General features: G+C 49.0%; 1 protein-coding gene across 1 annotated transcript in view; it reads right to left on the bottom strand.

The window, feature by feature from the left end:
- Positions 1-12,514, bottom strand: part of ALG5 (ALG5 dolichyl-phosphate beta-glucosyltransferase) — a 66,009-nt gene that overhangs the window by 31,822 nt on the left and 21,673 nt on the right. Inside the window, exon 6 of the mRNA XM_075334600.1 lies at positions 11,418-11,531. Within this exon, the coding sequence (XP_075190715.1) occupies positions 11,418-11,531 (114 nt within the window). The remainder of the gene's footprint in view (positions 1-11,417; positions 11,532-12,514) is intronic.

Raw genomic sequence — 12,514 nt, 5'->3', positions numbered from 1 at the left:
CCTTGAACCCCGGACAGATGATTGAGCGGGTGGTGATTGAACGGTTTGTGCGGACTTTTCCAGCCCCCATTCAACGGTGGGTGGGACAGGGGGACCCCGGTACCCTAGACCAGCTAGTGAATTTGGTGGAACGCTACACAGCTACCCAGGAGTTGGTCCGGGACTCTGCTTCACGGCGGGCACTCCGTAGGGATACGCCCCCTTCACAGTTGGTAAAAGACTCCCGTCCCTCCTCGGGTGCTGCCCCGTCTTCAGCCCTGGCAGAGAGTAAACCCCAGACTAAGGTCAGCAGGAGTCCCGGTTCCCCAAAGTCAGACACCCGAAACAGGGACACCTCTGCTGTTATGTGCTGGCGGTGCCATCAGCTCGGGCATGTGATGGCACAGTGCCCACTCACATCAGAACCCATGGACTGCCGGTACGCTCGCCGGGTATCAATGTATGCCCATACTGTTTGTACCGTAAGCACTGTTACTATGGGGGAGGAGCCCCATCTCTGCAAAGTACGTGTTAATGGCTATACAGCAGAGGCTTTGTTGGACTCAGGAAGTGTAGTGACTCTTGTACATGCCTCCTTGGTCTCCAGGGAAAACCCTACGGGACATAAAGTAGGGGTACTTTGTATTCATGGAGACCTACGTGAATACCCTATGGAAAGGGTCACCATTGCTACCTCGTGTGGAGAGGTTCAACATGAAGTGGGGGTGATGAAAAGACTTCCATATGCTGTTATTTTGGGAAGAGACTTGCCCCTGTTCTGGACATTATGTGGGAGGCGACCTAGCCCTCCGAAGTGTATGATTGAACCAGGCCCTGAGCCGGACGATCCCGACTCAGGGATACCTGCCGTAGGGGTCACCAGTATAGGGACAGAGTGTAACCCTGCCAGGTTCCCCCTAGAGGTAATGGCAGGAGAGGTTGAGCCACCCGAGGCAATCCCGGAGTTGAACGTGTCTCCAGATAATTTCGGAACAGCACAGCTCCGGGACCCCACATTGGCTCCTGGACGTGGAAATGTACAGGTAATTGATGGGGTACCCCAGCGGCCTGGTGCCAGGCTGGAAACTCCCTACATGGCTCTAAAGCGAGAGTTGATCTATCGGGTTGATACAATCCGGGGGGAAATAGTGGAACAGTTGGTGGTCCCTCAGCCGTACCGCCGTCAGACCTTGGAATTGGCTCATAACCACCTAATGAGTGGGCACCTAGGTGAAGAGAAAACGCGGGAACGCATGTTTCAGCGGTTTTACTGGCCAGGGATTGACGCAGAAATTAAGAGGTTCTGTGAGTCCTGCCCAGTTTGTCAGTTGACCGCACCAACGCACCGTTTCCGTAGTCCTCTGATACCTTTACCCATTATAGAGGTGCCTTTTGAGCGGATTGCTGTGGATCTGATCGGACCCATTGTAAAATCAGCCCGTGGTCACCAGCACATCCTGGTAGTGATGGATTACGCGACACGTTATCCGGAGGCCATTCCACTACGTCACACCTCGGCGAGGCTTATTGCTCGGGAGTTGTTTGCTATGTTCTGTCGCGTGGGGTTACCCAAAGAAATCCTGACCGATCAGGGCACTCCCTTTATGTCTAAAATTACAAAGGAACTGTGCAAACTCCTCCAGATCAAGCAGCTACGCACGTCGGTGTACCATCCCCAGACTGATGGTCTAGTGGAACGTTTTAATAAAACTCTAAAGGCTATGTTGAAAAAGGTGGTCTTCAAAGAGGGGAAAGATTGGGACATGTTATTGCCCTATTTAATGTTCGCTATCCGCGAGGTCCCACAATCTTCCACCGGGTTCTCGCCATTTGAGTTACTGTATGGCAGACATCCGCGGGGACTGCTGGATATAGTTAAGGAAACTTGGGAACAGGAGCCCACCCCTCACAAAAGCACAGTGGAATACGTTATGGGTATGCAGGATCGTATCACGGCAATAATGCCCATTGTTAAAGAGCATTTGCTGGATGCTCAGGCAGCCCAGAGTACTCAGTATAATAGAAAGGCCTCCGTCAGGTCTTTTAAACCGGGAGATCGTGTCTTAGTCCTAATACCTACTGCAGAAAGTAAGTTCTTAGCCAAATGGCAAGGTCCCTATGAGATCCGGGAGAAAGTGGGGGAAGTAAACTATAAGGTGTATCAGCCAGGTAGAAGAAAACCAGAGCAAATCTACCATGTAAACCTGCTGAAGGCGTGGAAAGACAGGGAATGTATGGTGGCTGACGTAACGTTGGACCTAACCTTTTCAGGTGCCTTGACAACAACAAAGAAGGAGTCCCCTGATGATGAATTGGGAGTAAGGATAGGGGATTCTCTCTCAAAACAGCAGAGACGGGAGTCTCGGAGATTAGTGCAGCGGAATACGGATGTGTTCTCAAGCCTACCAGGCCGAACAACCGTAATCCACCATGATATTGTCACCGAGCCTCAAGTAAGGGTACGCCTGAGGCCATACCGGGTACCAGAGGCTCGTAGGCAAGCCATTGCGGAGGAGGTAAAAAAGATGCTCCAACTAGGGGTTATTGAAAAATCCATGAGCGAATGGGCCAGTCCCATTGTGCTGATCCCGAAACCAGACGGTTCTTTAAGATTCTGTAATGACTTCCAAAAGTTAAATGAGGTATCGAAGTTTGATATGTACCCCATTGCCCAGGGTCGACGAGCTGATAGAGAGACTGGGACGGGCCCAGTACTTCACGACTCTCGATCTCACTAAAGGTTACTGGCAGGTGCCGCTGAAAGAGGCGGCAAAAGAAAAGACCGCTTTTGTCACGCCAGGGGGGCTCTATCACTATGTCGTCTTGCCATTTGGTTTACATGGGGCTCCGGCCACGTTTCAGAGATTAATGGACATAGTGTTAGAACCCCATCAACCATATGCCTCCGCATATTTGGATGACATCATCATCTATAGCAGTGACTGGAGCACCCACTTATCTCAGGTACAAGCGGTAGTGGATTCGCTCAGAGCGGCTGGTCTGACGGCGAATCCAAGCAAATGTGCTATGGGTCTCAAAGAAGCCCGTTACTTGGGGTATGTGATAGGCCAAGGGGTTATCAAGCCACAAGTAAACAAAATCGAAGCCATTCAAAACTGGCCTCGTCCCCTTACCACAAAACAGGTAAGAGCCTTTCTGGGTATAATGGGGTATTACCGACGATTCATACCCAATTTTGCTGGACGGTCGGCGCCTTTGTCCGATCTTTTAAAAGGGAAGAAGTCGGTCATGGTCCACTGGAATACACAAGCAGAGGAAGCCTTTCAGGCGCTAAAGGTAGTCCTATGTGGTCAGCCTGTCCTTGTCAACCCTGACTTTCAAAAGGAGTTTATAGTACAGGCAGATGCCTCTGAGGTGGGTCTGGGTGCGGTTCTGTCCCAGGAGGTAGATGGAGAGGAGCACCCGGTCACCTATTTGAGTAGAAAACTCACCCCGGCAGAGAATAACTATAGCATAGTGGAGAAGGAGTGCCTGGCCATAAAATGGGCTCTGGAATCCCTACGCTACTACCTGCTGGGGCGACACTTTCGCCTGGTGACAGACCACTCCCCTTTGGTCTGGATGAGGAATGCTAAGGAGAGAAATGCTAGAGTCACCAGGTGGTTTCTCTCCTTGCAGAACTTTCACTTTTCTGTGGAACACCGGGCTGGTAGGTTGCAGGGCAATGCGGATGCCCTGTCCAGAGGTCCCTGTATGTTGGCAAAAGTTCAACCCCGCCCGTTTGAACTGAGGTTGGGGATATGCGAGGCAGTGACAGGGGTAATATTTGAAGACCGCTATGTGTCCCCCAGAATGTGTCTGGAAACCCTCTGAGTTTGCTATAGCTATTACTGGGAGTATAGCACAAAGGGTAACAGGGAGACCGATCCCTCCTCCCAGTCCAGGTTTTGTAGCAATTCTCATGTCCGGCATTTTCATTTAAACTCATGCAGAGCACAGCAGGGTGTGTCTCAGTTGAGAGCCAGGCTTGGTGAAGCTAACACATGCGGTGTGAGCTAGGCTGGCTCTGTGTGGAGTGAACACAGGCCAAGAGTGTCAGCCTAGGAGAACCTTATACAGATCCCTGCGGTTATCGGGGTCCTAAGGTAACAAGACTTTTTGATGCAAAGAATTTGTCTATATGCACCGGCTGTGATCCGGAAGAGACTTTGACTGTGGGAAATTGGATCTATTTATGCTGCAACAATAAATAGACTGTTGGTGTAAACACGCTGCTGCCTCACGTTTTTGCCCAAACAACGCTGCTACCTCACTATATATATATATATATATATATATATATATATATATATATATATATATATATATATATATATATATATATATATATATATATATATTTCACACACACACAAATATATAAAATTATTCTAAAATGATTTAATAATTATAAAATTATAATATGTGTGTATATAAAATTATTAATTATAGAATGATTTAATAATTATAAAATTATATATATATATAATATATAAATTATAAAATTATTTATATTGTGCATGTATGTGTGTGTGTGTGTGTGTGTGTGTGTGTGTGTGTGTGTGTGTGTGTGTGTGTGTGTGTGTGTGTGTGTGTATATATATATATATTACACACGTATATATAATTTTATAATTAAATCATTTTATAATTATATATATATATATATATATATATATATATATAATTATAAAATGATTTAATTATAAAATTATATATACGTGTGTGTAATATTATATATATATATATATATATATATATATATATATATATATATATATATATATATATATATATATATATATATATATATATTTATTACACACACGTATATATAATTTTATAATTAAATCATTTTATAATTATATATATATATATATATATATATATATATATATATATATATATATATATATATATATATATATATATATATATATATATATATATATATATATATATATATATATATATATATATTTATAAAATGATTTAATTATAAAGAAGGGAATTTTGTTTACTTACCGTAAATTCCTTTTCTTCTAGCTCTAATTGGGAGACCCAGACAATTGGGTGTATAGGCTATGCCTCCGGAGGCCGCACAAAGTATTACACTTAAAAGTGTTAAGCCCCTCCCCTTCTGCCTATACACCCCCCGTGCTCCCACGGGCTCCTCAGTTTTGGTGCAAAAGCAAGAAGGAGGAAAAGATTATAAACTGGTTTAAAGTAGATTCAATCCGAAGGAATATCGGAGAACTGAAACCAAACAACATGAACAACATGTGTACACAAAAAAACAGGGGCGGGTGCTGGGTCTCCCAATTAGAGCTAGAAGAAAAGGAATTTACGGTAAGTAAACAAAATTCCCTTCTTCTTTATCGCTCTATTGGGAGACCCAGACAATTGGGATGTCCAAAAGCAATCCCTGGGTGGGTAAAATAATACCTCATAAGAGAGCCGTAAAACGGCCTCTTCCTACAGGTGGGCAACCGCCGCCTGAAGGACTCGTCTACCTAGGCTGGCATCCGCCGAAGCATAGGTATGCACCTGATAGTGTTTCGTGAAAGTATGCAGGCTCGACCAGGTAGCCGCCTGACACACCTGCTGAGCCGTAGCCTGGTGCCTCAAAGCCCAGGACGCGCCCACGGCTCTGGTAGAATGGGCCTTCAGCCCTGAGGGAACCGGAAGCCCAGCCGAACGGTAGGCTTCGAGAATTGGCTCCTTGATCCACCGAGCCAAGGTTGATTTGGAAGCCTGTGACCCTTTACGCTGGCCAGCGACAAGGACAAAGAGTGCATCCGAGCGGCGCAGGGGCGCCGTACGAGAAATGTAGAGTCTGAGTGCTCTCACCAGATCTAACAAGTGCAGATCCTTTTCACATTGGTGAACTGGATGCGGACAAAAAGAAGGTAAGGAGATATCCTGATTGAGATGAAAGGGGGATACCACCTTAGGGAGAAATTCCGGAACCGGACGCAGAACCACCTTGTCCTGGTGAAAAACCAGGAAAGGGGCTTTGCATGACAGCGCTGCTAGCTCAGACACTCTCCGAAGTGAAGTGACTGCTACTAGAAAAGCCACTTTCTGCGAAAGGCGTGAGAGAAATATCTCTCATTGGCTCGAATGGTGGTTTCTGAAGAACCAGCAGCACCCTGTTCAGATCCCAGGGTTCTAACGGCCGCTTGTAAGGAGGAACGATGTGACAAACCCCCTGCAGGAACGTGCGTACCTGTGGAAGTCTGGCTAGGCGCTTCTGGAAAAACACAGAGAGCGCTGAGACTTGTCCCTTAAGGGAGCCGAGCGACAAACCCTTTTCCAGTCCAGATTGAAGGAAGGACAGAAAAGTGGGCAAGGCAAAAGGCCAGGGAGAAAAACCCTGAGCAGAGCACCACGACAGGAAAATTTTCCACGTCCTGTGGTAGATCTTGGCGGACGTTGGTTTCCTAGCCTGTCTCATAGTGGCAATGACGTCTTGAGATAACCCTGAAGACGCTAGGATCCAGGACTCAATGGCCACACAGTCAGGTTGAGGGCCGCAGAATTCAGATGGAAAAACGGCCCTTGAGATAGCAAGTCTGGTCAGTCTGGCAGTGCCCACGGTTGGCCGACCGTGAGATGCCACAGATCCGGGTACCACGACCGCCTCGGCCAGTCTGGAGCGACGAGGATGACGCGGCGGCAGTCGGCCCTGATCTTGCGTAACACTCTGGGCAACAGTGCCAGCGGAGGAAACACATAAGGGAGCTGAAACTGCGACCAGTCCTGAACTAAGGCGTCTGCCGCCAGAGCTCTGGGATCTTGAGACCGTGCCATGAACGTCGGTACCTTGTTGTGCCGGGACGCCATGAGGTCGACGTCCGGCACCCCCCAGCGGCAACAGATCTCCTGAAACACGTCCGGGTGAAGGGACCATTCCCCTGCGTCCATGCCCTGGCGACTGAGATAATCTGCTTCCCAGTTTTCCACGCCTGGAATGTGAACTGCAGAGATGGTGGAGGCCGTGGCTTCCACCCACATCAAAATCCGCCGGACTTCCTGGAAGGCTTGCCGACTGCGTGTGCCGCCTTGGTGGTTGATGTATGCCACCGCTGTGGAATTGTCCGACTGAATTCTGATCTGCTTGCCTTCCAGCCACTGCTGGAACGCTTTCAGGGCAAGATACACTGCCCGTATTTCCAGAACATTGATCTGAAGCGAGGACTCTTGCTGGGTCCACGTACCCTGAGCCCTGTGGTGGAGAAAAACCGCTCCCCACCCTGACAGACTCGCGTCCGTCGTGACCACCTCCCAGGATGGGGGTAGGAAGGATTTCCCCTTCGATAATGAAGTGGGAAGAAGCCACCACCGAAGGGAAGCTTTGGTTGCCTGAGAGAGGGAGACGTTCCTGTCGAGGGACGTCGGCTTCCTGTCCCATTTGCGTAGGATGTCCCATTGAAGAGGACGCAGGTGAAACTGCGCGAAAGGAACTGCCTCCATTGCTGCCACCATCTTCCCCAGGAAGTGCATGAGGCGCCTCAAGGGGTGTGACTGGCCTTGAAGGAGAGATTGTACCCCTGTCTGAAGTGACCGCTGCTTGATCAGCGGAAGCTTCACTATCGCTGAGAGGGTATGAAACTCCATGCCAAGGTATGTGAGTGATTGGGCCGGTGTCAGATTTGACTTTGGAAAATTGATGATCCACCCGAAACTCTGGAGAGTCTCCAGGGTAGCGTCGAGGCTGTGTTGGCATGCCTCTTGAGAGGGTGCCTTGATCAGGAGATCGTCCAAGTAAGGGATCACCGAGTGACCCTGAGAGTGGAGGACCGCTACTACAGTAGCCATAACCTTGGTGAAAACCCGTGGGGCTGTTGCCAGGCCGAACGGCAGTGCCACGAACTGCAGGTGTTCGTTTTCTATGGCGAAGCGCAGGAAGCGCTGATGCTCTGGGGCAATCGGTACGTGGAGATAAGCATCTTTGATATCGATCGATGCAAGGAAATCTCCTTGGGACATAGAGGCGATGACGGAGCGGAGGGATTCCATCCGGAACCGCCTGGTCTTTACGTGTTTGTTGAGCAGTTTCAGGTCCAGGACAGGACGGAAAGACCCGTCCTTCTTTGGGACCACAAACAGGTTGGAGTAAAAACCGTGACCCTGTTGCTGAAGAGGAACAGGGACCACCACTCCTTCTGCCTTCAGAGTGCCCAGCGCCTGCAGAAGAGCCTCGGCTCGCTCGGGAGGCGGGGAGGACCTGAAGAATCGAGTCGGGGGATGAGAGGTGAACTCTATCTTGTAACCGTGAGACAGAATGTCTCTCACCCAACGGTCTTTTACCCGTGGCAGCCAGGTGTCGCAAAAGCGGGAGAGCCTGCCACCGACCGAGGATGCGGATTGAGGAAGCCGAAAGTCATGAGGAAGCCGCTTTGGTAGCGGCACCTCCGGTGGTCTTTTTAGGACGTGACTTAGACCGCCATGAATCAGAGTTCCTTTGATCTTTCTGAGGCCTTTTAGACGAGGAGAATTGGGACCTGCCCGCGCCCCGAAAGGACCGAAACCTCGACTGCCCCCTCCTCTGTTGGGGTATGTTCGGTTTGGGCTGGGGTAAGGATGTATCCTTTCCCTTGGATTGTTTGATGATTTCATCCAAACGCTCGCCAAACAATCGGTCGCCAGAAATTGGCAAACTGGTTAAGCGCTTTTTGGAAACAGAATCTGCCTTCCATTCCCGTAGCCACAAAGCCCTGCGGAGTACCACCGAATTGGCGGCTGCAACCGCCGTACGGCTCGCAGAGTCCAGGACAGCATTAATAGCGTAAGACGCAAATGCCGACGTCTGAGTGGTTATGGACGCCACCTGTGGCGCGGACGTGCGTGTGGCTGCGTCGATTTGCGCTTGACCTGCTGAGATAGCTTGTAGCGCCCATACAGCTGCGAACGCTGGGGCAAAAGAAGCGCCGATAGCTTCATAGATGGATTTCAACCAGAGTTCCATCTGCCTGTCAGTGGCATCTTTGAGTGAAGCCCCATCTTCCACTGCAAGTATGGATCTAGCTGCCAGTCTGGAGATTGGAGGATCCACTTTGGGACACTGAGCCCAACTTTTGACCACGTCAGGGGGAAAAGGATAACGTGTATCCTTAAGTCGCTTAGAAAAACGCTTATCTGGACAAGCATGGTGATTCTGGACTGCCTCTCTGAAATCAGAGTGGTCCAGAAACATACTCTGTGTACGCTTGGGAAACCTGAAACGGAATTTCTCCTGCTGAGAAGCTGACTCCTCCACCGGAGGAGCTGAGGGAGAAATATCCAACATACGATTGATGGACGCAATAAGGTCGTTCACTATGGCGTCCCCGTCCGGAGTATCAAGATTGAGAGCGGCCTCAGGATCAGAATCCTGATCAGCTGTCTCCGCATCAACAACCAGAGATTCCCCCCTCTGAGACCCTGCACAATATGATGATGTCGAGGGAAAATCTAAGCGAGCGCGCTTAGTCGGTCTGGGGCTGGGGTCTGTGTCAGAACTCTCAGCCTGGGATCCATGAGATACCCCGGGAGGACATTGTTGGTCCAGCTGAGGTGGGCCAGGGAACCAAGATTCAACAGAGTCCCTGTGCTGAGATACCGGCCTGGACTGCAAGGCTTCTAGTATCTTAGCCATAGTCTCAGAGAGTTTTGCAAACTCCGTCCCCGTCACCTGAACAGTGTTAGCAGGTGGCTCCCCCTGGGCCCCTCTTAGCAGAGGCTCCGGCTGAGTAAGTGCCACAGGGGCCGAACAGTGCACACAATGAGGGTCAGTGGAACCTGCCGGTAGCGGGGTCGTACATGCGGCGCAGGCAGCATAATAAGCCTGTGTTTTGGCACCCCTGCCTTTTGTGGGCGCCATGCTATTATCTTCCCTGAGTAACACAATAGGGTATATAGCCAGAAATCAGCTGTGCACCATACAGTGTAAAACATATATACCATAAACATATAATGTTACACTACTGCACAATGGGGCTAGCACCACAGGTGCTGCTTACCACCCGCCTAAGCGGTTGTGAGGCCACCAGAGTCCCTGCCTGGGTCTCCCAGACTTTGTCCCCCTCTGCAGCGTCCGAGGAGCTGACAGGAATGGCTGCCGGCGTCCTGAGGAGAGGAGGGAGCCGTGGGCGTGACCCAGAAAGTGCGGGAACTGGTGCCCGCACTGTGCACAGTGAGAGGGGTGGAGTATGCAAAGCATGCTCCAGCCCTCAGTGCTGCTCGTTCTGTGCAGCATCCCGCCCTTCCCCTGCCTGTCAGGGCTGTGGGCGGGAGGAAAGGAAACTAGGCCGCAAAAAGCCGGGGACTCTAGTAATAAACGCGGCCGCCGTAAAAGCGCGGCCGGCGTGAAAGTCCCCGGCGCACTACAAGTCCCAGCCGCGCCGCAGTGTTTCCATGGCCGCGGCGGTCAGTGCGGCAGTCCCTATACATAAAACACACTCAGCAACGCTGAGTGTGTAATGGCACATATAAACCCGGTCAGCGCCGTGGTCCCCGGTGCACTAGCACACCCAGCAAGGCTGGAGTGTTGCTGTGCGCGTCCCTACAGGGATACAGAGTACCTCCAAGTAGCAGGGCCATGTCCCTGAACGATACCCGGCTCCTATCCAGCAGGCTCCACAGGAGTTGTGGATGAAGCACGGTCTCAGTGCCTGGAGACCGATAGGATCCCACTTCACCCAGAGCCCTGAGGGGGATGGGGAAGGAAAACAGCATGTGGGCTCCAGCCTCCGTACCCGCAATGGATACCTCAACCTTACAACACCACCGACAAGAGTGGGGTGAGAAGGGAGCATGCTGGGGGCCCTATATGGGCCCACTTTTCTTCCATCCGACATGGTCAGCAGCTGCTGCTGACCAATCTGTGGAGCTGTGTGTGTTTATATATCTATATATCTTCATTCCTCTTCAACTCCATGCTCAGCCATATAACGCCCATAGCCAGGGCAAACTTTGAGTGGAGCATCAACTAATTATGGTGTTTAATGGTAGCTGGATGATGCTGGGTTCAGCCATAAAAAAATGCTCTCTACTGAGCAATATGTTGAGGCCCTATTTGGATTAAGGATCTACAGAATCCGAAGGAACTTTGTGGGCCTTATAGTTATAAATGGCCCCATCAGGGTCTGTTGGGCTTTCCGTTTGAGTTCCAAAAAGACAGTATGTGGTTGGAAGCCCCGATGCTACACTCAGTGGAGAGCACTGTGTATGTGTGGACCAAAAACACTCTTCATGTAGTAATCGTAGAAAGCAGACTAGGTGGAAGAAATAATATCAGAATAGAGGAAATAGAATTATACGGTCCTGTTGGTATCGGCAGATTGGGCGGACATTCCTCTAATGTGTATGGCCTCTTTCCTCCTTAGATCCCATCACAACAAGCCATGCATTAGACACCTTGTAAACGTATACAGTACAGAAGAGGGATAGCTTACTGGCCAGGGCTTCAGACTGTTGAGTCCGGCTTCCACATGTTCTAGATCAGCAAACTTGGTAGCTCCATCTGCGTCAGCCATTAATATGGTCTTTCCCCTTGATACAAGAACTCCCTGATGAAACAAATAAATAAATAAATAAATAAATAAATAACAGGAAAAATATACACTGTATATATACCTGCTCATAACAAAACAACTATAGCATGCCTTCCCTGTGCAGAGTGCAGGTATACACAAGGCAGACATACCAGAGCCTCTACATTATTCTTTAATTAACCCCTTAAAAGGTTTTCTTATGAACAAAGTATGGTACATTTTAATCAATAGATATATTATTATAATAATTTATACAATTAGATGTGTTTAAACATAATGTTCCTGTGCTGAGCTAATCTTATATATGTGTCCCTGCTATATACTGTGTAATGGCCGTGTCTGACTGTATAGGGACATGGTCTAAACATACCGCAGCTCCTAGACAGGGGAGGAAGCATAAGGGTGTAAAGACATTACAGGATGGAATAGCAAAATTCTTTCTTTGAGGTAAAACTTAAAAAAAAAACAAAAAAAAACAAAACACCACAACACACAGGCAAGGAAATGTTTTACCTCACAAAAAGAATCAGCTATGATCCCGTGCGGTAATATCTGTATACTATTTTGCTCCTCCTCGGCCCAGGTCTGAACCCTCCCCTTTTCAAAGAGAAGAAGGGAATTTTGTTTACTTACCGTAAATTCCTTTTCTTCTAGCTCCTATTGGGAGACCCAGACAATCGGGTGTATAGCTTCTGCCTCCGGAGGCCACACAAAGTATTACACTTTAAAAAGTGTAACCCCTCCCCTCTGCCTATACACCCTCCCGTGGATCACGGGCTCCTCAGTTTTGGTGCAAAAGCAGGAAGGAGGAAACTTATAAATTGGTCTAGGGTAAATGCAATCCGAAGGATGTTCAGAGAACTGCAAACCATGAACCAAAAGAACAATTCAACATGAACAACATGTGTACACAAAAGAACAACCAGCCCGAAGGGTACAGGGGCGGGTGCTGGGTCTCCCAATAGGAGCTAGAAGAAAAGGAATTTATGGTAAGTAAA

The sequence above is a fragment of the Anomaloglossus baeobatrachus genome, chromosome 2, assembly GCF_048569485.1.
Source record: "Anomaloglossus baeobatrachus isolate aAnoBae1 chromosome 2, aAnoBae1.hap1, whole genome shotgun sequence".
In the NCBI taxonomy this organism is placed as follows: Eukaryota; Metazoa; Chordata; class Amphibia; order Anura; family Aromobatidae; genus Anomaloglossus; species Anomaloglossus baeobatrachus.
The sequence above is the reverse complement of the archived record's forward strand: the minus strand, read 5'-3'. Positions and strand labels throughout refer to the sequence as shown.